This window comes from Engraulis encrasicolus, chromosome 8 (genome assembly GCF_034702125.1).
Source record: "Engraulis encrasicolus isolate BLACKSEA-1 chromosome 8, IST_EnEncr_1.0, whole genome shotgun sequence".
In the NCBI taxonomy this organism is placed as follows: Eukaryota; Metazoa; Chordata; class Actinopteri; order Clupeiformes; family Engraulidae; genus Engraulis; species Engraulis encrasicolus.
The window spans coordinates 1,789,244-1,815,645 of record NC_085864.1 but is presented as its reverse complement, the minus strand read 5'-3'; the positions used below and the strand labels follow the sequence as shown (position 1 = coordinate 1,815,645).

Here is a 26,402-nt window from a genome sequence, read left to right as displayed (position 1 = left end):
GGTTGCGAATGTGGACACATAATGTATTTATTAAATTAGGCAAATTTCTCTATTAATATTGCTATATTTTCCATTGACACACTCACTCCCAAGTCACGTAAAAATACATTTTTGCCTCCCATAACGTGAAATTCAGTTTTTACGGTTTTTTTTAAATGGATTCTGAATCTACACATTCTAATGCACATTCTGTATGATTTTGTAATAATGTGATGAACAGAACTGACATAGATCATGAAAACACCTACAAAGTTAAAACTCCTACAAAGTCAGGATCTGGATATTTCATCATCTGTGGATTTTATTACACACAGTATTTGAGTTTTATTATAGCGAGTCAAACCACTTCCTGATCACGTCACGTCACGTTACAAGTTACTTCCTAGAGAATCAAAACATGACCTGTCAGTGCCTTGCTAGCTAGCCTATTCCTAAACATCTGATGGAAGGATAAGGAGTTTTGCTGCCATCAAGATGGGTGTAAAATGGAAGGTTGTAATGAAAAACAGCATGCAACACAGCAGAAACTAACCTAATTTTGGGTGAGTACTTTGACACGTCTACTTTTATCTACAGAACGAAAACTGCCAGGCAAGTGACATTAGCTAGCTAGCATTTCAGATGATGTGGCTCTGAACAATAGCCTGACCAGGTGATTTTTGCCTCGAAATAGTTTACTTGGAAGCTACTGGAGTTGTTCTTCGGGCATGAAAATGCATTTAGACCCGCAATTTAAACTCGGAGAGTCAAAGAACGCACCCGTGACAAAAAAGGCTTTATCTCAGTTCGAATGGTGAAAAACGCTATTTCTACCTAAACCAGTGCTGGCTTAGAGTGGAATAACTTCTGAATGGAATAGGCTAGGAACAAACCATAAAAATATACAGACAGCTGAGTTTCTGGGCTTTCGAACAAGCCCTGACATGTGTCTGTAGGTTTAAGACAAAATATTCGGTGGCTGTTCAAAAAATGATGAAATTGGCTGAGAGTCTACAGCTAAAATTCCAAAAAATGCCTGGTATTGAATGTGTTAATAGTTTGTCCGCAGCGCCACCATGTCGCTAACGGTAGGGCACTCGTCTACTATGCGGCTGACCCGAGTTCGATTCCCGGACCGGGTCCTTTGCCATCCCTTCCCCGTCTCTCTCCCCACTCACTTCCTGTCATGTCTTCACTGTCCTGTCTCAAAATAAAGGCAAAAAGCTCAAAAATATGTATATGTTTATAAATAGTTTGTCCGTTATTGCTACAATGAAATCCACATGACAGCAAGCACATCTATTAACCGTGCAAGTGAATGCTGTTCCTAACCAAATTATGGTATTCTGTTGGCTTTCACCTGTTAACCTGTGGGTTTACCGTTTTTATACGATTTCCCTTTTGTCCGTGAGCCCCCTTCAGTACCTCCGCCACCCTTCAGTACCTCCACAAGCCCCCCAAGGGGTCCCAACCCCCAGTTTGGAAACTACTGATGTACGCTGATGTAGACGGACCAATGTTCCGTGTTCCATGTTCCATCCTCTTCCATTCCATTCCATTCTTGTTCCACTGTCAGCTTGGAAGGTTTAGTTTGAATAGCCTGTTGAATCTCAGCAGACGCAGCACATAAAACTAGCTCAAGCATTTCAAGCAGTCCCCAATCCCTCTGCCCACACACAGTCAGACACCACACACACACACACACGACACACACACATACACACACACACACACACACACACACACACACACACACACACACACACACACACACACACACACACACACACACACACACACACACACACACACACACACACACACACACAGGCATGCACACACACACACACTCACACTAACACACACAGTGGCAGTCAAAGACCTGATTTCCTGGAAAACTCATAATGCCTCCTCCACTGCGATCTCACTGGCGCGCGTGTGTATGTGTGTGTGCCCATAAAATAGTCATCTCTTTCACTGAGAGTCCATTCTGTGGTTTAATCTCTCTGTGAGCCATTGAGCGAGACAACCACCAAAACACACACACACACACACACACACACACACACACACACACACACACACACACACACACACACACACACACACACACACACACACACACACAGTCCGACCAACGCCGAACCCATTCAAACACCTCAACCCAACAGCCCTACACACACACACACACACACACACACACACACACACACACACACACACACACACACACACACACACACACACACACACACACACACACACACACACACACACACACACACACACACACACACACACACACACACACACACACACACACACACACACACACACACACACACACATACAAATACACATACAAATACACACACACACACACACACAAACACACACACAGACATACTACGCACAAAGCAATTAATCCAGGCCTGGCGCTCTGCATTGTCCCTGGTGAGGCTTTACGAGCAGAGTCGAGCGGGGACACTCGGGGGTAATGAGGATGTGGATGCGGATGTACTCTTAGACGCACACACACGTGCGCACACGCACACACACACACACACACACACACACACACACACACACACACACACACACACACACACACACGGATGAGGATGGGGCCACTTGATGATGATGTCTGTCTCATCTCATCTCATCAGGGCCGTCTCGTCCTGCACACCTCATATGGCATTCACACACAAACACACACACACAAACACACACACACACACACACACACACACACACACACACACACACACACACACACACACACACACACACACACACACACACACACACACACACACACACACACACACACACACACGTATACACACTTATACACATGTCCATGCACATTCACAGGGAAGGCACACGTACCGGTACTCAGACGCTCCCATATCTACAGACAGATACTTCCATAAACACAATGAGCCCTCATAAAGACACACTTCTACACTCACACGCACACACACCTGTCTTTCATCACCGGCTCTATCGCACAATCAGTTATAGGATGCAAATAATCATCAAACCTTCTTTCTCTCTCCCTCTCTCTCTCTCTCTCACTCTCTCTCTCTCTCTCTCTCTCTCTCTCTCTCTCTCTTTCTCTTTCTTCTTCCTCCTCCTCCTCCTCCTCCTCCTCCTCTTCCTAGCCCCCTTGTGACAATGGCTCCAAGATCCAAAACTACATTCTGCAGTGGGACGAGGTGAGGAGGCAACAAATCCTTTATTTATTTGTTGTTATTTATTGTTTGTGTTTGTGTTTGTGTTTTGTGTAACTGTCACATCTGGTTATGTTCTGCTGTTGCCTGCTGGGTAATTTCTCTCCTCTTCCTCCTCCTCCTCCTCCTCCTCCCACCATTATCACGCCGTGATGAGGACAAGGTTTGCCAGTGGCATCGGCTATAAATGGGCATGTTAATATGAATTGCCAGCCTTTTGCTAATATGCTAAACAGCCTTCGCCTTCTTGTTTGTTTGTATGATGGAGCTGTGAAGGGGCTATCTTATCTCACACATCTTGTATGTGTTTGTGTTTGTGTGGGAATAGAATCAATCAACTCGCACATCTTTGTTGGTGTGTGTGCCAGGGCTTAACACTAACACACGCCAGGTAGCCAAATGCGGGTGAAAGTCGGCGTTGGCTAGTAGATACCGAAGGTTCACTAGCCATTCTGGCGGGTCCGTTACTATTCTAAATGATGAGGCACCGCAGTTTGTAGTTTTTTCCCTCGGACCGTCTTTGCTACAAGCGCAATGCAATGCGATTTTGTGAGCCTACAATACCCATGAAGCACCTGTGTCACGTGTCACCTGTGTCTCACGCATGAGAGGAATCTGATAGAGCTAGTCTTGCGAATATGAGTGGCAGCAGCGAGCTACCAGCACAGCAGCGCGCGTTTGAAAATGTCACTGAAAACCTTCACGTGAAAATAAAGTAGCGAAGTTCATTTCAACTGACCTTTTTTGGGATCTGTCATTAGTACAATGCATAGTAGTAGTGGACATTAAAATGACCAAGGCGAGAGGAGAACACCTCAGTCTTGTGAAAGTATTGAGACTAATTAGCGCAGTGATAAGACAAGGACACATGCGGCATTAATAATGTTCGGTTTAAATCATTTTCTGATTTGCCTGTATGTCTTCATACCTTAATATTCCTCCATGTTTCTTGTGCCGTTGTTCCCGACTGTCAAACGGGGCTTAAACAACGCACAGTAGTAGCCTTCCAGACTGCACAAATCATGTCCCATGTCCCTTCGCATGTGGGTAGCATGTCATTTTTCCGACGCCTCTTTGGTCCGACGCGTCAATATTCCGAAAATTTCCCCTTGATCCTACAGCCCACTAACTCGAAATAATTAAATTAAACCCTTTGCTCCGACAGCTCAATGTTCCGACCAATGGCTGTTTGGGGTTGGCTATCATCCCAGGTCGTATGTCCTGCTTTTCCCGGTGCCAAGTAGACTTCAGCTGCATGCGCTGCGACGAGCACATACTGTAGATGCCGTCTGAGTTCGTCTAGCTGTGCCCTTACCAAAACCACCCCTAAACATAACCTGTCATTAATGCAATGTTGCCAAGTTGCCAAATTGTGCCCTACCCAAAACCATTCCTAACCCAAACCTGTCTATTGCAATGTTTCTGAGTTTTAAATTTGTGCCTTGACCAAAACTTTCCCTAAACCTAACCTGTCACAGACAGTATGACCACTGCGCAGGCTGTCAGACTCCTCAGAGATGACGGTGATCTAAAAGCAGCTTTTGGTCGGAACATTGGACTGTCGGGACAAAGGGTTTCATTTTATTGTTAAAAAGTTATCTGAGACTAAGTGCTGTAGGATCAATGGGAAATGTTCGGAACATTGACACATAGGACCAATGGGGCGTCGGAAAAATGAGCAGACCCCCGCATGTGCCCATCTTGCCTTGCGTCCGTTTAGCCTATATTTTAAACAACTCAATATTAAACGGAATGAAAGGAAGTCGTAGCTCCTTCTGTAGTTACCGGCCGCATATGTGTGTGCCTTCTAGTGGATAGCCTACTTTTATGAGAAAATATTCCAGAAGAGGTGTTATTCCACATCCATGACACCGAGGACATGCGAAGCTTGGCAATGACTTTGCACTATCTACTTTGCGCATCGAAAGTGCCCTTCAGATCAAAGACGGAAATATTTTGCTCTCATGTAGCTTACATTTGTGCCCTTCCACAAAACTGCTTGGTGTTTCTGCACGGCTATGCCATTCCTCAGATAAGTAAATCTGTTCTTATAGCATGCATGCATGCATGCATGGACCATAACAATTCTAGTTATTAGGCCCTATATTTTATTATATTATATTATATTATATTATATTATATTATATTATATTATATTATATTATGTTATATTATGTTATATTATCCTACATTACATTAGCCTATTACAGCCTATTATATAATTCATTAAAGCTGCTATGATGGTTAAGAAAATTATGGCTAGTGAAGAGGCCAAATGGCTAGTGAGTCAGGAAAACCACTAGCCAAAATGGCTGGTAAGCGAAAAAGTTAGTGTAAAGCACTGGTGTGTGTGTGTGTGCGTGCGTGCGTGTGTGTCTGTGTTTGTGTACATGTGCATGTACGTGGATGTGTTAGTGCACTTGTGCTTATGTGTGTGTGTGTCCATGTGTTCGCAGGGAAAAGGCACGGGGGTGTTTGAGCAGTGCTACTACGGCAATCAGAAGCAGTACAAAGTCACCAAGCTCTCGCCGGCCTCCAGATACGCCTTTCGCCTGGCGGCAAAGAACGACATGGGGGTCAGGTACGCCAGCTACCGCTTTATTACCTCTCGTTACCAAAGCCCGTTCTGTATGGCCCACACAGACTCACACGAAAGAAGTGGAATCAAGACTGCCTTTCTTTCATGCTCAGCTCCACACATTTGGGCTTGTATGTCCATGGGGACCCAGGTTTGAGTTTGGTCTGGGTCATTTCCCAGCCCTGCCCCATCTCTCTCTCCCACACATTACCTGTCTCTTTACTATCGCTATTCAATAAAAATACAAAAAAATATATAATATAATAATATTAAAAAGACTGCCTATCTTCAGAGGATATGGTAATGCCATGCATTCCAGCAGAAACGTTTTTTACTGTACACACTTGGGCTTTTTGTGAAGTTCTAGCTCCATGAAATTGATTTTTTTTAAGATGCACCTGTCACAAAGGTGGTTTATCCACATGCTGTCCGAACAGGATCAAAATGTGTAAACATATAAATAAAAAGATCTGTATGTGTGTAACCAAGGCCTAGTCACTCCGTCAGTGTGTTTGTACTTTTCCTCCAGCTCTGGATAGTCAGTATGGTAGCGCCTACTGTTTTACTGCAGTCAAATCAGTTTCCCTGCTAGCTCATAAAGTTCATGAACTACTGTTAAAATGATTGCAGCGGACAAGTAGCGCTCGCACGCTCATTGACTGCACTTGGTGAATGCGTGCGTGTGCGTGTGCGAGCGCGAGCGCGAGCGCACGTGTGTGTGTGTGTGTGAGTGTGTGTGAGCATGGTCTACGGGCCTGTCCTGTCTAGATATCTGATCTAATAAAGCCAAACGTCTCCCCAGTCGCACGGCTCGCACAGGAAATAAAAAGTATGAGCAATAAATTTGGCTTTAATCGAATCAGCCCTGCACAGCAAGCCCTGTATGTCACTTCATTCATTTTTATCACCCTTACCATTTCCTACTCTAAAGTTTCCCCTCTCTGACACCACACACACACACACACACACACACACTGGTACCCTCGCTCACGCGCGCACACACACACACACACACACACACACACACACACACACACACACACACACACACACACACACACACACACACACACACACACACACACACACACACAGGTACACACACACACACACACACACACAGGTACACACACACACACGCCCCACCTCACCTCACTACACGGCACACTGACACACACGCACACATACAGTGAGTCCAATATGTATTTGATCCCTTGCTGATTTTGTTGGTTTGCCTACTAACAAAGACATGATCAATCAATAAATGTTATGACAATATGTATTCTAATATGGAGAGACAGAATATCAAAAAGAAAATCCAGAAATTAACTGAAGAGAATATATATTAATTTATTTCCATTTCATCGAGCAAAATAAGTATTTGATCCCCTGCCAACTGATTACAGTTCCGGGCCCACAGACCAGATGGGCACTTCCGATCAACTTGTCATCTGAATTAAAGACACCTGTACATACTAACATGCATAAAAGACACATTGAATCAGCAGAATCAGTCCATAGTATGAGTGAATCAGTCACACTCCAACCTCACTAGCATGGGAAAGACCAAAGAGTGGTCAAATGATATCAGGGACACGATTTTAGACCTGAACAAAGATTAAATGGGCTGCAAAGCCACAAGAAAGAGACTGGGTATTAATGACCCAGCTGTTGATGCATTTCTTCCAAAATGTGAGGAATACAAAATGACTATCCATCAGCCTGTCTGGGGTTCTATACAAGATTTGACCTTTTGTAGGGATTTGATAATCATGAGAACAGAAAGAAATCACCCTAGAGCTGTACGGGATGAACTAGGCAATGATATCAAAGCTACTGGGACCAAAATCACTGAGAAAACTACTGGTAGCACTTAATGCCACAGAGGTTTAAAATCCTGTAGTGCACACATGGTACCTCTACTTCAGAAGGAACCTGCGCAGTCCCACTTGAGATTTGCCAACGGACATCAGACTGGTTTAGGATATGATAAGGAGGTGCTGTAGTCAGATGAAACCAAAATCAAGCTGTTTGGCATTATCACAATTCAATGTGTTTTGAGAAAGAGTACCACTGTCTATGATCCCAAGAACACCCTCCTCACCATCATGCATGAAAGTGGTATCATTATGGTTTGAGGGTGTTTGTCTGGCCAAGGCACAGGACAACTTCACATCGTCAATGAATGGATGGAGGGAGACATGTAATGTGCAATCCTGAGTGCAAACGTCCTTCTCTCCACCACTACACTGATGGGTGGGCCATTGTTGGATATCCCAACATGACAATAATACACAACATACAGTCAAAGCAACGAAGGAATGGCTCAATAAGAAGCATATTAAAGTCGTGAAGTGGCCTAGACAGCCTCCAAATATTAACCCTATAGTAATTCTATGGAGAGAACTGAACCTCCCATTTGCCAAGCTACAGCCACAAACTATTAATGTTTTAGAGATAATGTGCAAAGAGAAATGGGCAAAAATAGTTTCTACTATATGCACAAACATTGTCATTAACTAAAAGAAGCATTTAACCTCAGTGCTAGAAAACTAGGGCTTTGCCACAAAGCACTTTATCTTCTTTAGCTAGAGGGGTCAAATACTTATTACCCTAAATTAAATACAAATAAATTAAAATATATTATTTTAAGTTATTTTCTGGAATTTCTTTTTGATATTCTGTCTCTCCATGTTTGAATACATATTATCATAAATTTATAGACTGATCATGTCTTTATTAGTGGGCAAACGGGCAAAATCAGCAAGGGATCAAATACATATTGGACTCACTGTATATACAGGCACACACATACCCAGGCACCCATCTTTTTCTGCACCACTCAGCAGGAGCCTAAGGTGTGATGGTGGAGGTGAAAACAAGTCATCAACCTGCTCATGATGTGTCTAACAGATCTGTTATGTGTTGTGGGTGGCTGCGTGCGGGCGTGGCTGCGCGTCTCTGTCTCCGTGTGTGTGTGTGTGTGTGTGTGTGTGTGTGTGTGTGTGTGTGTGTGTGTGTGTGTGTGTGTGTGTGTGTGTGTGTGTGTGTGTGTGTGTGTGTGTGGTTGTGTGTGTGTGTGTGTGTGTGTGTGTGTGTGTGTGTGTGTGTGTGTGTGTGTGTGTGTGTGTGTGTGTGTGTGTGTGTGTGTGTGTGTGTGTATCCATCTCCATGTGTGTGTGTGTGTCTCCAGTGAGTACAGTGAGGTGGTGGAGCTCTTGACGTCGTGTGGGGTGCCGGGAGCCCCCAGTAGCCCTGAGCTGGTGAAGGCAGGCGTCAGCTGGCTCTGTCTGCAGTGGACACGGCCCGCCACCTCACCACGAGAAGACGAGATCGGATACGTACTGGAGATGGAGGAACCCGGATCGGTATGTAGACCCATGTCTTAGATACACACACACACGCGCACAGTCCAGGTGGAGGAACCCGGATCGGTACGTTGACACGCATCATAAACACATGCACGCACGCAAGCGCGCACGCACACACACAGACACACACATACACGGGCAAATGTGCATCCCTGTACATTCATATACATTATCATTCAAGCGTACTTGAACATTTATCATATCATGACTAAACTACAACAACACGTGCTCACATTGGTTGCATCTGTATCAAACAAGTCAATTAGAATATTTCATTTGAACATTTGAACTTTTGAACTCTTTTTCTGCACGGAATGATGATTGGTACAATGATTGATAGAATGATTAAATTAATGAGTGAGGAAAAGATGTGTTTTTTTATTCTGCTCAATTATTATTGTTAAATAATTGTATCCATTGCTCTCTCTCTCTCTCTCTCTCTCTCTCTCTCTCTCTCTCTCTCTCTCTCTCTCTCTCTCTCTCTCTCTCTCTCTCTCTCTCTCTCTCTCTCTCTCTCAGGGCTATGGTTTCCAGCCTAGTTACGATGGTGATGAGCTCTCCTGTACTGTCAGGAACCTTCACAGGAGCACCACCTACAAGTTCCGCGTAAGAATCGCACAGCATGGCTACGCTTTAATTAAAAACACTCTCCTCTTCTTTGTGCGTGCATGTGTGCGAGTGAGTATGTGCGTACATGCCAATGTGTGCGTGTGAGGTTATATTTCTATGCATGTGAGTTTGTTTTTACAAGTGTGTTTGCCTGTGCGTATGTGTGTGCGTGTACGTGTGCGTGTGCGTGTGTCTGTGTGTGTGTGTGTGTGTGTGTGTGTGTGTGTGTGTTTGTATGTGAGCGAGTGCCCGTGTTTGTGTGTAAGTGACACACAGAGAGAAAGTGTGACTCATTTGTCTAATGCGTTTAATGGTAGTAGTCATTCTCCCAGGCTACGGACTCGGAGAGAACAGCATACGCTCCTCACTATTGTCACACACACGCACACGCGCACACACACACACGCCATCCACCCACCTAGTGTGTACCCGCACACATTGCATGTAAATGGGCTTCCTGGCGTGTCTGACATTGAGGTGAATGACCCTGCTTCTCTCTACATGGATTTGCTGTGTAGGACTGCATGTCTCTATCTAGAGAGCTTGGCTCCATCACTCGCTCCATCACTCTACCCATCTGTCTTTTTCGGTCTCTGTTTGTCTATCTCTCTTTCTAAATTGTTCTGTGTCTCTCTCTCAATTCCTTTGAGTCTGACCTTTTCTGTGTCTATCGTTTTTATTTCTCTTTTTGTCTCCCTCCCTTTTTTGCTATATGTCACTCTTTCTCTGTTATTCTCTCTGTCTATGTCTCTCTCTCTCTGTCTCTGTCTCTCTCTCCCTCTCTCTCTCTCTCTCTCTCTCTCTCTCTCTCTCTCTCTCTCTCTCTCTCTCTCTCTACCTCATGTTTTGCTTTCTTTTCCACACCCAATTTTCTCGTTCTCTGTGTGTGCTTTTTCTCTCTTCTCTCTTCCCCTTTTCTCTCTATTCTGTCGTTCTCTCTATCTCTCTCTCTCTCTCTCTGCTATGAGTCATAGGTAGTCTGCAGAGGGAGGGGATGGGAGGGGGAGGGTTTGTGTTCCTCACCTGTTGCAGCTCCGGTTGCCAAGAGCAGCAGAATCTCACGCTCCCTCCCAGCTCTCAGAAACGACAGAGAGAGACAGACCGACAGAGAGAGACAGACCGACAGAGAGAGACAGACCGACAGAGAGAGACAGACAGACAGACAGACAGACAGACAGACAGACAGACAGACAGACAGACAGACAGACAGACAGAGAGACAGACAGAAAAGAGGGAGAGAACGAGACAGATAGACCAATTTTGAAAGAGCTGACACACACACAGAGACAAACACACAAACACGGTTACACAGATGGCCATAGAGAGACAGAAAGGCGGAACATAATGGAGAGATGGATCAGAGACAGAGATTGCATGCAGGGAGACGGACAGATTGTAGAGAGTGAGAGGAGGAGACAGGAGGACAGGCAAAGAGAACACACACTCATGCAGACGGAGACACAGACAGATAGGCAGGCAGCATACCTGTCAACTTTGAGCTCCCAAAATCGAGGAAAATTCCCATATTCTAAGCCAAAATCCGGGAAATTTTCTGAAGGCCAAATTCTGACAGTCAACGGGATGACAGAGACGGATCGGACGGTGCGTTCTATCTGCATTTCACAACAGGCCGCGTGCAAAGACAGTCCTGTCTAAAATCCCTCAGAACACGTTTTACAGCATGGAAAAACAATGCAATGGAAACAAAACAATGAAATGAACGCAATGAGTTTCTCCTTGTTGTTTTGTCGCATAAGTTGTCTGTTTGTGCAAAACTTCGTGCTGGTAGCCTACAGGTTGTGATTAGGTTAATCGCATGATTCGCTGTTCCGAGGCTGTTTTATGCGTTGCATGAATTAACAGTTTCTGAGGAAAAGAGTGGGCGCACAAGCGCAAGAAAACTGCTGAACTCGAGCGTGACAGCTCGTATTTTCAAGGAAATTCAATTCTTGGTGGCATCTGGCATACAATCTTCTGGCAGGTAGCTTGATAAGCAAGACCATCTGTCTCTCTCTTCAAGAGGGGGTGTGGCTCGTCGGACAGGGCCGTGGGTATAATTACTGGACCGACTGTGTTTTTTGAAAATGTGAAAAATCCGGGATTTTTCCGGGAAAAATGTCAAATCGGGAAATGAGTCAAAATTAGGGAGTTTCCCGGGAAATTAGGGATGGTTGACAGGTATGGCAGGCAGACGGATGGACAGAGACATAGATGGAGTCGCAGACGCACGCAGACAGACAGACGAAGACATAGATGGAGACACAGGCTGGCAGACAGACAGAGACGCAGATAGACAGAGACAGAGACAGACAGGCAGACAGAATGGGGAGGAAGTAGGAAAGATGGATCAGAGATTGCCAGACAGAGATTGAAGTGCCCATTACTGACAAGGAGATCAGACAAATGAACAGACGCACATAGAAAAAGACAGAGAGATCACAAACATGCATGGGCACACACAGACAGAAACAGAACATATGGACACAGACGGACAACACACACACACACACACACACACACACACACACACACACACACACACACACACACACACACACACACACACACACACACACACACACACACACGATAGACAGACAGACATAACAGAGAGGAAGAAGATGCTGTGTTTTGGAGGGCGGAAAAGCAAAAAGCGAGTGAATTAATTGAGCAGTGTTGCCCCCTAAACAAACTCTCATTAATCCCATCTCTAAGCCCTGAGCTCCGTGCTGCGGCTGCCCCGCGATAACATCACCCATTACACACACACACACACACACACACACACACACACACACACACACACACACACACACACACACACACACACACACACACACACACACACACACACACACACACACACACACACACACACACACACACACACACACACACCAAGCAGCCCAGCCTGCCACACAGACAATTATTTGCCACACAGACACTGTGTATGCGTGTGCACATGCATGTCTGTGTGATATGTGTATGGAAGTGCATGCTTGCACGTGTAGTAATATAGTACATTTGTGTGTGAGTGTCAGAGTGAGTGTGTATGTGTGTTTGTTTTGAAGAGACCACACATTTGTCAATGAACATGTGTTCCCTTTGCCTCTGATAATCTTCTTTGATAACTGGGTGTGCTGTCCTATTTATCACGACTGGCTAACATGTATCTCTCCCTGCCTCTTCCTCCTCTCTCTCTCATCCTCCCTCCTCCTCCTCCTCCTCCTCCTCCGCCTATCTCTTCCTCCTCCTCCTTCTCTCTTTCCTCCTCCTCTCTTTTCCCCCTCCACTTCCTCCTCCTCACCCCTTCCTCCTCCTCTCTCCTCCTCCTCCGCCGCCTATCTCTTCCTCCTCCTCCTCCTCCTCCTCACCCCTTCCTCCTCCTCTCTCCTCCTCCTCACCCCTTCCTCCTCCTCTCTCCTCCTCCTCCTCTTCCATAGGTGGCTGCCTATAATACGGAGGGGAAGAGTAACCCGAGTCCTGTATCTGAGATGACCACGACTCCTGACCGACCAGGCTGCCCCTCCAGACCCTCTCTCAGGGGCAAGGCCAACCCCAATGGCTTCCGTATTTCCTGGGGTATGTAAAGGGCAGTTGGAATGTGCGTGCGTGTGCGTGTGCGTGTGCGTGTACGTGTATGTCTATCGTGCAAGGCAAGGCCAACCCCACACGGCTGCTGAATGGCCTGGGGTTAGTGAGGGAGAGTTTGTTTGTGTGTGTGTGTGTGTCTGTGTCTGTGTCTGTGTGTGTGTGTGTGTGTGTGTGTGTGTGTGTGTGTGTCTGTGTGTGTGTGTGTGTGTGTGTGTGTGTGTGTGTGTGTGTGTGTGTGTGTGTGTGTGTGTGTGTGTGTGTGTGTGTGTGTGCGTGCGTGTGTGTGCGTGTGTGTGTGTATACCTCTTTTTCTCTTTATTCTGGGACAATGCCAACCCAACCCAACAGGGTATATGTGGGTGTGCAGTGTACGCACGTCTCCGCGTGCTATTGTATACGGTAGCAGTGTACACATAAGGCACATTGCACAAATCCAACACACCACATACGGTACATCTTGGATGCTCAGATGTGCCTAGTCCTGCGTGTTTTGACCCTCTCTTATCTTTTTTTCTCTTTTTCTCTCTCTCTCTCTCTCTCTCTCTCTCTCTCTCTCTCTCTCTCTCTCTCTCTCTCTCTCTCTCTCTTTCTCTCTCTCAGATGCCCCCAAAGACACAGGAGGATCCACCATCTCCAAGTACACAGTGGAGATGCATGAAGGTCAAACAGGTGGGCTTGTGCTACTAATGAGAAGTCTCTGGGCGTGTATGTGTGGGTGTTTAGTCCGTCCCACTGTCATTTGGTTTAGAAACCGGTTTGCTTTTACGAGGGGTTTGCCTGGCCTCCTCATATGTCATTTGTAAGAAAAGTAATTAGTTGAATTGATCATAGTAGTGTGCTGACAACTGAAGGTGTGTGTGTTTGTGTGCATGTTCACATAAAGTTAGTTTGTAGTGTTTGTATTTTTGATGTCCTTAATGGTGTGTGCGCGTGTGTGTGTGTCCAGGTTCGTCGTGGGAGGAGGTGTATAGTGGTTCTCTGATGGAGTGTGTGTGTGATGGGCTGAAGCCCGGCTGCTCCTTCCAGACCAGAGTCTACTGCGAAAGCGACGGAGGCCAGAGCACGGTGAGGAAAACACACACAAACACACATACAGACACATACACAGTGAGAAGCTGTGAGAAATACATACCACACACACACACACTCACACACACACACACACACACACACACACACACACACACACACACACACACACACACACACACACACACACACACACACACACACACACACACACAGACCACTAGTACCATGCCAAGCCTGGTACGTCTTTTCTCCTTTCTCCCTCCATTCTGCCACCTCCCGATGCTTTCTGTTCCTCCCTCTCTCTGTGTCCCTCCTTCTCTCTCCTTCTCTCATCCCCTCTCTCTCCTTCTCTCATCCCCTCTCTCTCCTCCTCTCACCCCCTCTCTCTCCTTCTCTCATTTTCTCTGTCCATCATGGCCACTCTCCTCTTCAATCTTGATCCTCATGGGGCCGAACACATGAAAAATCACCCCCTGACTCTCTATCTCTTTCTCTCTTTCTCTCTTTCTCTCCGTCTCTCTCTCTCTCTCTCTCTCTCTCTCTCTCTCTCTCTCTCTCTCTCTCTCTCTCTCTCTCTCTCTCTCTCTCTGCTCCCTTCTCTCTCTGTATCCATCTATCTGTTCCTGTCAGCCTTCTAAAGACGAACAGTCTTTGCTGTTCTGTCTCTCCATCATCCATCCTCCTCTGCATGTGTCTGGACACTCGGTCTTCCTCCTCTTTTTTCCTCCTGCTCCCCTGGTGCTGGTCACTCTTTCTCACTGTCCTCTTGTTTTACTGTAAAATGTGTTCTCTCATCCTGTTCTCTCTCTCTCCATCCACCATCCACCCACCCCATTTCATCCATCCTTCCGTTCCTGACTGCGTGTCTGTGCCTTGTATGCTCAATATCCCCTAGCAGTCACTCGTTTTCACTCTCCTTTTTGCTCTACTGTCAAAAGTGACCAAGCATACTCTTCTTTCTCCCTATCCATCCCTCCGTCCATCCATCCATCCATCCATCCATCCATGCATTCTATGCATTCTTTCATCCATCCATGACTATGCCGTGGCGTTGTACAATCAACCCCTCCTTACACTTGTCACTTCTTTTCACTGTTTGCCCATGCATCATCCATCCCTCCATCCCTTCAATGTGTTTCTGGGCCTCTTGGCCTCAATCTCCCCTGGTGCTGGTCACTCCTTTGTACTCATGCTCTTCTTCCTCTGCATCCTTCCATCCATCATATCCTTTTATCCATGTTATACTCATCCTCCCCTAGCGCTAGTCACTCTTTTTTCACTGTCCTTTTCCTCTACAGTAAAAAGTGTTCACTCACACTGTTCTGTCTATCCATACATTTTCATCCATCCCTCCTTGCGTCCACCCATCGAATACAGTCATCCTTTTATTCATCCATCCCTGAGTGCGTGTCTGTAACCTGACTCTGGCCAGATGAAAAAGTGTCTGCAAAGGTGTAATAACGGAAACCACTCATCTGACATTTTAATGAGGTGCTGCTTTAACGGATTATAAAATGCAGTCGAAATAATGTCGATGAGTGAGTACTGTACATGCAAGCGGCCATCGTTGTCTAAAACAACTGTCGTGTGTCTCTGAAAAACCCACAATTCTGATTGGTTCTGCTCCATTTTGCACAGGCATCAGGACGAATCCTCTAGACCCATGTGTGAGCTCATAAAGTTGAACGGAAATACATAAGGGTCTGGCGAGAGTCTAGGCTAGCTTGTCTGGGTCTTGTATACTCAATTGCTGGTCACTGCTTTTCACTCTCCTTTTGCGCTACAGCAGGGGTACCCAAACTGTGGACCAGGGCCCACTGATGGGCCTCGAAAGTATTAGAAGTGGACCTTGAAATACTTTTATAAAAATCAAAATCATATTTATGTGTGTGTCTCTGTTGACTATTTGAGTTGTATTATTTGTTGGGTCAGAGGAGGGCCCTGCACAATTGTGAAAATTTCAAGTTGTCCCCAAGCGAGAATAGGTTGGGAACCCCTTACAGTAAAAGGTGTTATGGAGTCAGTTCCCCGGACTTTAGTGTCCTCGGTACCTCCTTTATGAAGCCGCACCGCATAGGCTTATGGACTCATAAACCACTCGCTTCCTCGCTCATCACTCGCTTTCTCCTCCTCTTACACAGTCGCCTGAGCCTCTTTTCATTCGTTTTTTTTATATTCCCTCTCTCCACAAACACACTTCTGTTTTATTCCATCCCTTTTTATTTACCCATGAACACACACAGATGCGCATACACACACTCGCACAGGCGCACACACAAACGCTCGCTCTCTGAGTGTTTGTTCTTGGAGAGGCGCTCTCCAGTAAAGCCTTGAGGGGTGCTTCATAAAATGTGTCTGACCTTCTATTCCTCTCCCGTCTCCGTTTGTCTCTCAGTCGCTCCACTCATCCACATCTCTGCCTTTACGTCATAGACGCGCCGTCTGTCTATTTGGGGGCGTGTGTTACATCATGTTATGAGTTACGTGTGTGTTGCTTGTGTGGATGTATTTGTGTGTGTGTGTGTGTGTTCGATTGCGCGGTTTGGTATAGTAAATGCGTAGAGGTTTGTGTGTACGCATTTAGAGTTGTTTGTGTTTGCTTTTGCAGTTATTTGTCTACCTCAGTGAGCGTGTTGGTGTGTAGGTTAGTGTGTGTGTGTGTGCGTGTGTGTGCCTGTGTATACTTGTGTGTGTGTGTGTGCATGCGTGTGTGGATGTATGCGTGTGTGCGCGCACGTGTGTGGATATATGTGTGCGTGCACACGAGTGTGCGAGAGAGAGAGAAAGAGAGAGTCAGCCCACCTAGCTAGCTAGGCAACTGCCTGACAGCAGCAGTGATTACCCCAACTCCCCCATAAGCCATCTCCTCTGAATATATGCTGTAGTACACACACACACACACACACATACACATACACACACACACACACACACACACACACACACACACACACACACACACACACACACACACACACACACACACACACACACACACACACACACACACACACACACACACACACACACAGGCAATCCATACCCTCCCCATAAGCCCTCTTCCCCCCGTCTCCTCTGAATAGACTACAGTAGTTAGTATACACAGTGTACACCCCCATAAGCCCTCCCCCACCCCACCCCACACCCCCATTAAGCCCTCCTCTATCTCTTCCGAATGGATGTTGTAGTGTTGTAGCCTTTGATGTGCAAAGCATAGTGGATCCTCACACACATACACAGAGGCTGGGTGAGATGGAGGTTTCTGTGCTATGTTGGAAACTGCTGCCACTTTATTTACATTCTCTACACTACAGTGCAGCACTGTAAACTCTATGGTACCGTAAACAGGTAATTTACATATTTTCAAAGCATAGCGGTTCCTCAATGGCATAGCGACTGGGTCAGATTGAGGTTTCTCTGCTGTGTTGGAAACGGCTTTGTGTGTACACTACGGCATCACACTGCCATGGTATACAAGATTACTGATTCACACTCTCGAATACAGCATTGTACAGTAAACGGGTAATTTACACATTTTTAGAGCAGAGTGGGTCGTCAGTAGAGGTGCCTGTGGGTCAGAAGGAGATTACGGTGCTGTGGTTGGAAGCTGCAGCTACCGTGTATTTACGTTGTGTACACTACAGCACTATAAACTGTATCGTACCGTCAGCAGTTGATTTACACATTTTCAAAGCATAGCGGTTCCTCAATGGCATAGCGACTGGGTCAGATTGAGGTTTCCGTACCGTGTTGGAACTTGAAGCTGCAGCTACAGTTTGTTTGCATTGTGTCGACACTACAACACTGCCACCGTTTACAGGATTACTGATTCACACTCGAGTACAGCACTGTACCGTAAACGGGTAATTTACACATTGTTACAGCATAGCACGTCATCAGGAGCCCATGGGTCAGATGGAGGTTTCTGTGCTGCACAAGCTACTGCTACCATTTCCATAGCCTAGCACAGCGGCTCCCAAACGTTACCATGACAAGCCCCCCCCATACACCGGTAGACTCCAGCTAAGGCCCTCCTGCAACGGGCCGTGCCACACTATTTTTTTCTCTGCACCAGCTTTCACATCTCGATGGAGTAGGTGCATTCCTAAAGCCCTTCAAGTACTACCAAAAACATTACATTACATTGTATTTGGCAGACGCTTTTTCATAATACATATAGATGTAAACATTGTAAAGAAAAACTGACAGCACAGTCACAGTAGATCCACCCTCAGTCTACCCTTTTATTTTCAAATTTCCCCTTGGGAACAATAAAGGCAATCTAAGCTAATCTAATCTAATCTAATTTTCATATCATGTCCAGACAGCAGGCAGGCCATGGACATAAAGGCTAATGCCTCTATATGCTTACAGCAGTCTGTGAGGTGTGTGAGGCAGTGCCCCACTGGGATCTTTGATTTATTTTGGTTTACTTTAGTTGTTCAATTACTAATTTTGTTTTGCTGTACTTTTCCTGCCAACTCCCCACGGTCCCCCTAGCATCCCCTCGCTGCCCCCAAGGGGTCCCAGGCCACCGCTTTGAAATCCACTGGCCTAGCAGATCGTCAATAGAAGAGCCTATGGGTCAGATTCAGGTTTCTGTGCCATTGTGTTAGAAGACACAGCTATTACATACTTGTGTGTACACTTAAGCACTGCACACTGTCAACATGCTTACTTATTCACACTCTGATGCAGAATCGCACCATAAACACTTATTTACACATTTTTTTAATGCCTTCGGCTGCAGATGATGGAACAAATTGGAAAAATGCTCATCCCTGCGTAGTACACAGTCTTAATGGGATGTGATTTTAAAATGTGCCCTGGTGGCATAATGTTTTAATTGCTATGCAAGCGGTATGGAAAAGGGGAATTATGATGCGTGAAATCGTGTCGAGTGTAGTAGTGTATAAATATGACTGGAACTCTGGAGACAGAGGGGGGCACAGTTGGTGGGATCATAAACCTGTCATCAGAGGGGAAGAGAAACAGATGAGAAATAGAGAGAGAGAGAGATAGAGAGATGGAGGAAGAGAGATAGAGAAAAAGAACACAAGAGAGAAAATGTGTACACACACGCACACAGCTCCATGCCCACCCATAGCGCTTGGCACACACGTGCATGTGCCTGATGTGCCAGTCAGTCGGTACTGCGATGCCACGGTGGCATCTGCGCGGCGGAGACAAGCGTGCAAGGCTCAGCAGGTGAGCAGGCATCTGCTTTGGTTTCGCCTTCGCTTCAGTTTCGGTTTTGGCTTCAGCGAATGAGTCAGTAAGTCAGTCAGCAGCCATTCTGCAGGTGGTCGCTCGCTTTCTCACAGAAAATTGTCCTCTTTTTAAGTGCTTAAAATCTCACCTCATACACAACACACACACGCACGCATGCAGGCTCACATACAGACACACGTACACACACAGAAGCACACGCTCACAGACACACACTCACAGACACAAACTCACAGACACACACACACACACACACACACACACACACACACACACACACACACACACACACACACACACACACACACACACAGACAACTACTCCTTCCACCACCACCCCTCCTCCCAAGTTTCACCCAAGAACTCATGTCATGAATCGTGCGAGCAGCCATGGGAGTGAAAGCATGCGGCACTGACTACTTGTGAGAAGGGGAGAGCCGCCTTCTCACTCTGCTATTGCACTTCATAAATGCACTGTGTGGATATCAAGGTGTGTGTGTGTGCGTGCGTGTCTGTGTGTGTCTGCATGTGCCTGTGTGTGTCTGCGTGTGCGGGTCTGCATGTGTGCGGGTCTGCATGTGTGCGTCCGTGTGTGCGTCCGTGTGTGTGTGTGTGTGTGTGTGTGTGTGTGTGGGTCTGTGTGTGCATATGTGTGTCTGCATGTGTGCGTCTGCGTCTGTGCGTGTGTGTAATGGAGTTCCAACATGGCGTTGTTGGCAGTGTGTGGGCCTGCCGCTGTCTCATCCATTTATGCGTCTCGGAGAAGAGAAGAGACGAGCACAGCAGCGTGACTCACCACACAGAGACGGCCCTGCGAGCAGTTCACACAAACTCTCTCTCTCTCTCTCTCTCTCTCTCTCTCTCTCTCTCTCTCTCTCTCCATTGCTTTCACTTTCCCATTTCATTCTCATCGTGTTTGTATGCGTGCGTACGTGCGTACGTGCGTGCGTGCGTGCGTGTACCTTCATCGGGCGAAAGCCAACTGTTGACTCCGTCAAACAGTCTTGCGAAAGCTAAGAGGAATCCGTCTCCGTGGAGGGTGGGAGATGGTCTGATCTCACTCTGCCATTTAAATTCATTGGAGTTCCGAATTCAAATTAAAACCCATATTGTGCTTTATTAGCATGACTGTTACGATATAGCCTCGCAAAGAAAAGTGTGAATAGTGTTACCATAACCAATCAGTAACAGACTTCACGGATGAGCTCTGTGTCACCACTCTCGTCTCAACTGTTTGCTGATTGGCCAACAGTGAGAGAACCGAGCTGGAAGGCTTTCGCCAGACTATATGCGGAGCCAAAATCTTTGGGTGGGGTACAAAGGATGGCGTCGCCAGGCTAAAATTCATCACCCCTCTTCTCAAATCCTGCCACTTTTCATCTAAACTCTCTCTCTCTCTCTCTCTCTCTCTCTCTCTCTCTCTCTCTCTCTCTCTCTCTCTCTCTCTCTCTCTCTCTCTCCCCCATTCCGTGCCTCTACCTCCCTCTCATCCTCCCAGTGTCATTCCCTCTTCTTCCTCAGCTTTCCTCCAGTTGCCTTCTTCCATTCGTTCCATCTCTGTGTCCGTTATTTCCCTCCTCTGCCATCCTCCTCTCACCACTCTCTCCATCTCTCTCTCATCACTTCATACTTCCTCCTCTCTCCTCATTCTCTGCCTGTGTGTGTGTGAGTGTGAGCATTTACATTCTGCCCGCCTCCTCTCACTCTCTCCATATCTCTCTCTCTCTCTCTCTCTCTCTCTCTCTCTCTCTCTCTCTCTCTCTCTCTCTCTCTCTCTCTCTCTCTCTCTCTCTCTCTCCATGCATCCTCCCATCTAATCATTCTCTGCCTCTCTGTGTGTGAGTGAGCTACGTTGTCATCCTACTCTCTCTCTCTGTCCATCCCTCGCTCCCTTATTTCCACCTCTCCCTCTCCTCATTCTCTGCCTCCCTGCCTACCTGCCTGTCTGTCTGCTTGCCTCTCTGCCTCTCTGCCTGTGTGAGTGATGGCTCACGTGGTGCTTGGTGGTGGAGAGGCAAGCAGGGAAGGAGAGAGAGCCCATCAACACACTAAGTAGCAGGATCCGCAAAGATGAGCTCATTTGGGGGTAGCTGTAGGACTGTGTGTGTGCGTTTGTGTGTGTGTTCGTATGCATTTGTGTGCACGTACACGCTTGCAGGAACCTGTGCGGGTTGCCTGTGTGTGTATGTGTGCATCTGTGTGTGTGTGTGTGTGTGTGTGTGTGTGTGTATGTCTGTCTGTAAGGCATCTGTGTGTGTGTATGCACTGTGTGTGTATCTATGAGTGCGTTGCTTCGCGCCATTCTCCCAACCTGTGCCTGTGTGACTCAGAGCTCTGTCATACTCACACTCACACTCGCTGCAAATTGAGGGATATGCTGGGTTTTGGCACGGCCTACGCTGGCATGATTGGATTGTGTCTGCGCTTTTGCCTCTGCCTTATGGAGCTGGCTTGTGTGTGTCTGTGTGTCTGCGCTGTGCCTCAGCTTTATGGAGCTGGCTGGGGAAGTCACTCCTGTATACGTAGACGGACTCAACAACTCAATTCATTCTATTTTTTCCTCTTTCTCTCATTCTCTCCCTCCCGGTCTGCGTGTGTTCTGGGGGTGTGGCGTGTTGTGCTTGTGCATACCTGTCCCTCGCTCTGTCTGTCTGTCTATCTGTCTGTGTGCGCACGCATCCATAAATCTTTGCTTGTACGTGCTTGTCTGTGTGTGTGTGTCTAGCCGTGTGTGTGCGTACGTGCCTAAGTGCATGTGTGTGTGTGTGCGTGCATGTATATTGAATGTTTGTTTCCATGTCGGTGTGAATGTGTGTGGACGTGTTTTTGTGCGTGCGTCTGTATATGTGCGTGCGTGTGCGTGTACCTATATCTGTGCGTGCACATCTTTACGTGTGCGTGTGTGTTTTCCACAGCTGTCGGAGACCCTGCTGGTCCAGACTCCCGCCGTGCCCCCTGGGACCTGTCTGCCCCCCAGAGTGCAGGGCCGTCCCAAAGCCCGCGAGCTGCAGCTGCGCTGGGGTGAGTACACCCACCCCACCCCTCTCCTGGCCCCCTTCCCTCCCTCTGTCTCTGTGCTGTCCATCCACATCTCCATCCCCGCTGCTTAAAGGGTGTGAAAGGGTCACGCTGGTCACGCAGCCATTATAACTTCATGTACTGTTTTGAATGGTACACAGCCATATTAACATCATGTACTGTTTTAAAGGGTGAACACAGCCATGGTAACTTCATGTACTGTTTTATAGACACAGCCATTGCAACTTCATGTAGGGGTACATTACATAAATTACATTACATTACACTTAGCTGACATTTTTACCCAAAGCGACTTATAGATATTTAGAGGGTCGTGGTTACAGTCCCTGGAGCAATTTGGAGTTAGGTGCCTTGTTCAACAGCACTTCAGCCATGAATGGAGGTGTAGGGAGACGTAAGGGTGGGATTTGAACCTGCAACCCTCTCCCTGACATTGTATATTTATGCTGAAAGAAGAGTGTGTTGTGAAAAGGCCAGGGGAGATGACTATTGTACTTCATGAACGCTTTTAAATGGTAGAGAGAGACTATGGACTTCATGTACTGTTTAAAGGCGAGAGAGAGCTATTGGACTTAATGTACTGTTTTAAGTGGAAGAGAGTCATTGCATTTCATGTACTGTTTAAAGGGGAGATGGCAGTAATGTTTGGAGTGGGAGAGTGAAATGATGTACTTCAAAGGTGACATAGGCATTGAAACTTCATAAAAGTGTTTCGTATAACTGGATGCAGGCATTGCACTTACTGTAGGGGGAGAGAGAGGCTTTGTACTGGAATAAACTGCTGAAATGTTAGGCAGTTATTACTCTTTATATGCAAAGTCTGTGATCATATGTTTACATTATACAATTAGCAATTGCCACTTTACATTTATTGCAGATGCTTTTATCCAAAGTGAGTTACAAATGAGACTTCTGTAGATGTCATGAAAGTACTTTATCTTTCCTAGGATATTCCAAGCATAGAAATGATGCATTTTTTGCTTGATTTCTGCACTTTATTTTCTTCATTTGGGCCATTGTGATTTTCAATGGTTATTTGAGGTATGTGAAGTTTAATGATTTGAAGTCACTGCTCTGTAGCCACGTTTATTCTGAATTAAACCGTTCAGTTGAGTTTACATTGCACTTAAACTGCATTTAACTCCGAATTGTGAAATGTTTACGTGATGTTTTAAAAGCGTAATTAAGTGTTATTCAGAATAAAATTGTGCTAATTTTGAATTAAATGTGTGTTAATTTTAGCCCATGGCCGCTGCAGGAGGATGACTGTCTTTGCGCTACTGCTGTGCCAGCCATTGATTTATGAATCGAAGTCATGATATGAACTAATGCAGTTAGAGAGTCACACAAGTACTGCTGTGTATTGAGTCATTCTTTGCTTATTTTCACTAATTGGGTGCAACAGTTTGTTAACTTTTCACAGACAAAGGACCTCCCCTGACCCCAGTTTTTAAAATGCAGGGTATTGGTTACAGTCCCTAGAGCAGTGTGGTGTTTGGTGCCTTGTTCAAGGGCACCTCAGCCAAGAAGTGAGGTAGGGAGTGGAAGGGTGGGATTCAAACCTGCAACCCTCTGATCAAAAGTCCATATCCTTAATCACTAGGCCACAGCTGCCCCGTATTGAAATTGTATTGAAAAATTTTCTCTGTCTTCCGATGGCAGGCCCTCCGCAGGTGGATGGTGGCAGTGCGGTGTGTGGCTACAGCGTGGAGCTGGGCGGGGGGCAGGTGGAGGAGGCCAGAGAGGTCTACCAGGGCTCCGAGCTCGACTGCACCGTCAGCAGCCTGCTGCCCGGACGCACCTACAACTTCCGGGTCAGGGCGGCCAACAAGGCAGGGGTAAGGGCAGATAATATGGTTTTGTATGGGTGACAGTGTCAGTGTGTGTGCAAGTGTGCGTTCGTGCTGCTGTTGGCAGCTTTGAAATTACTTCCCTTGTTATTTGAATCTGTAATGCTTGATACCATCAAAATTGTGTGTTTTGGAGATTTCAATTACACTCAGAAGTGGCTGATACAAGCGACAGTTCAGTGTGTGTGTGTGTTAGGATTTTTTTTTTTACTTGTCTGTTTTGGTTGCTGCTGTGGAATTATGCTGGGCCTTTTCTGTGTGTGAATGTTTTCTCAGTTAATTCAAAAACAGGTGTGTGTGTGTGTGGCCAGTATGATTGTTGTCTTTGTGAACCGGCCTGTTTCCTTGGTGTGTTGGCAGTATGGTCCCTTCTCGGAGCGGACTGAGGTAACGACGGGTCCAGGGGCCCCAGAGCAGTGCCGAGCGCCCCACGTCACCTGCAGATCCCCCTCCTGTGCTGTGGTCACCTGGGAGGTAAGACAACACTGAAGTCTGTCTCTCTATGCTCTCTCTATGCTCTCTCTATGCTCTCTCTATGCTCTCTCTATGCTCTCTCTATGCTCTCTCTATGCTCTCTCTCTCTCTCTCTCTGCGTCTTTGTCTCTCTATATATTGATCCATCCATTGGTGGGAAATACTGTACATTTCCTTTTTGAGGGTTTGCATGCGACATACAGTAGGTCTCTTGTGCTTGTTCAATATGCATGTCTCTTCATTTTCACTTTGACAGTACAGATGTGTACAAGTTGTTTTTCAATTTCTGTGATATTGTGCAAAAATAGTGCCAGTTTTTGATACTATAGGCTTTCCCACTTTCTCTCTCTCTCTCTCTCTCCCTCTCTCTCTCACAGAAATACAGCAGTTACACCACCTCTCCTCTGAGGGTGTTTTATCAACCATACCTTGAGTGTATTAAATGTTTCTGGAAGGTGTTTCCCTGTACCGGACCAGCTTTCTGTTTGTGCAGCTGCACTCATATTTAAATGATTCATGTCGAGGTTGAGGTCATGGAAAGTTCAAGCGTGTTATCTCAGACTGAGCAGGTGCCTTTGCCTGTGTTTGTGTTGGCTTGGTTTCATGCCGATCTTTCCGTTCTAATAGCTGAAAAGAATAGCATTGAACTTCCAAATGGTGGGCAATTATTTTGAGCTAGTTGAAAAATATAGGTGTGAGTAAAAAACATGACAAAACAAAATCATTGTGGAAGAATCACTGCACACTGTTTTATTCCACCAGTGTGGTGTGCGTGCATGCGTGTATGAAGGGCATATTCAGTTCTACTTATCCTTTTTCATGTGACGTCAGAAGCCTTCGATTCAATGCATTTGAAGCAGGAAAAGAAGCATCTAGTGGTGAAGGCATAAACTTGCTCCCAAATGTTTTCTATGGTTTTCTCCTGCTTTGCTCCAAAAAAAAAACAGGACTTGTCCGTCATGGGTTAAAAGCAACTAATAGAATATTGTGCCCGTCTCTGCTGGTGTGCCCCTTTCTCTAGGCTCCCCCCAGCAATGGTGCCCCGGTAACAGAGTTCCGTGTTGAGTGGGGTGCGGCGGAGGGGACCATGCAGGCGTGTTACTCAGGATCCGCCACCAGCCACGAGATCAAGGGGCTCCTACCTGCCACCAACTACTTCTGTAGAGTACAGGTGAGACATACATACACACACACACACACACACACACACACACACACACACACACACACACACACACACACACACACACACACACACGGCTTGACATTGGCACCTGCCAACCGGCCAAATGCTGCTAAAACTTGGCTGTGGATAGTAAAGAATTCAGTCTCACTAGCCACTTTGACGGGTAACTTATTATTTGGTGAAACAAATCACAGTAATTGCATGTATAGTTTGTATGTAAATGCAATT

The 26,402-nt window shown here is 46.3% G+C and overlaps 1 protein-coding gene across 2 annotated transcripts in view; it reads left to right on the top strand.

The window, feature by feature from the left end:
• Positions 1-26,402, top strand: part of fndc3a (fibronectin type III domain containing 3A) — a 165,375-nt gene that overhangs the window by 125,155 nt on the left and 13,818 nt on the right. For both annotated transcript variants that reach the window (XM_063204797.1, XM_063204796.1), the window contains 11 exons: positions 3,144-3,197; positions 5,669-5,793; positions 8,984-9,158; positions 9,681-9,767; positions 13,214-13,352; positions 13,965-14,033; positions 14,311-14,429; positions 22,541-22,646; positions 24,327-24,502; positions 24,875-24,988; positions 26,010-26,159. In XM_063204797.1, coding sequence (XP_063060867.1) covers positions 3,144-3,197; positions 5,669-5,793; positions 8,984-9,158; positions 9,681-9,767; positions 13,214-13,352; positions 13,965-14,033; positions 14,311-14,429; positions 22,541-22,646; positions 24,327-24,502; positions 24,875-24,988; positions 26,010-26,159 — 1,314 coding nt within the window. The remainder of the gene's footprint in view (positions 1-3,143; positions 3,198-5,668; positions 5,794-8,983; positions 9,159-9,680; positions 9,768-13,213; positions 13,353-13,964; positions 14,034-14,310; positions 14,430-22,540; positions 22,647-24,326; positions 24,503-24,874; positions 24,989-26,009; positions 26,160-26,402) is intronic.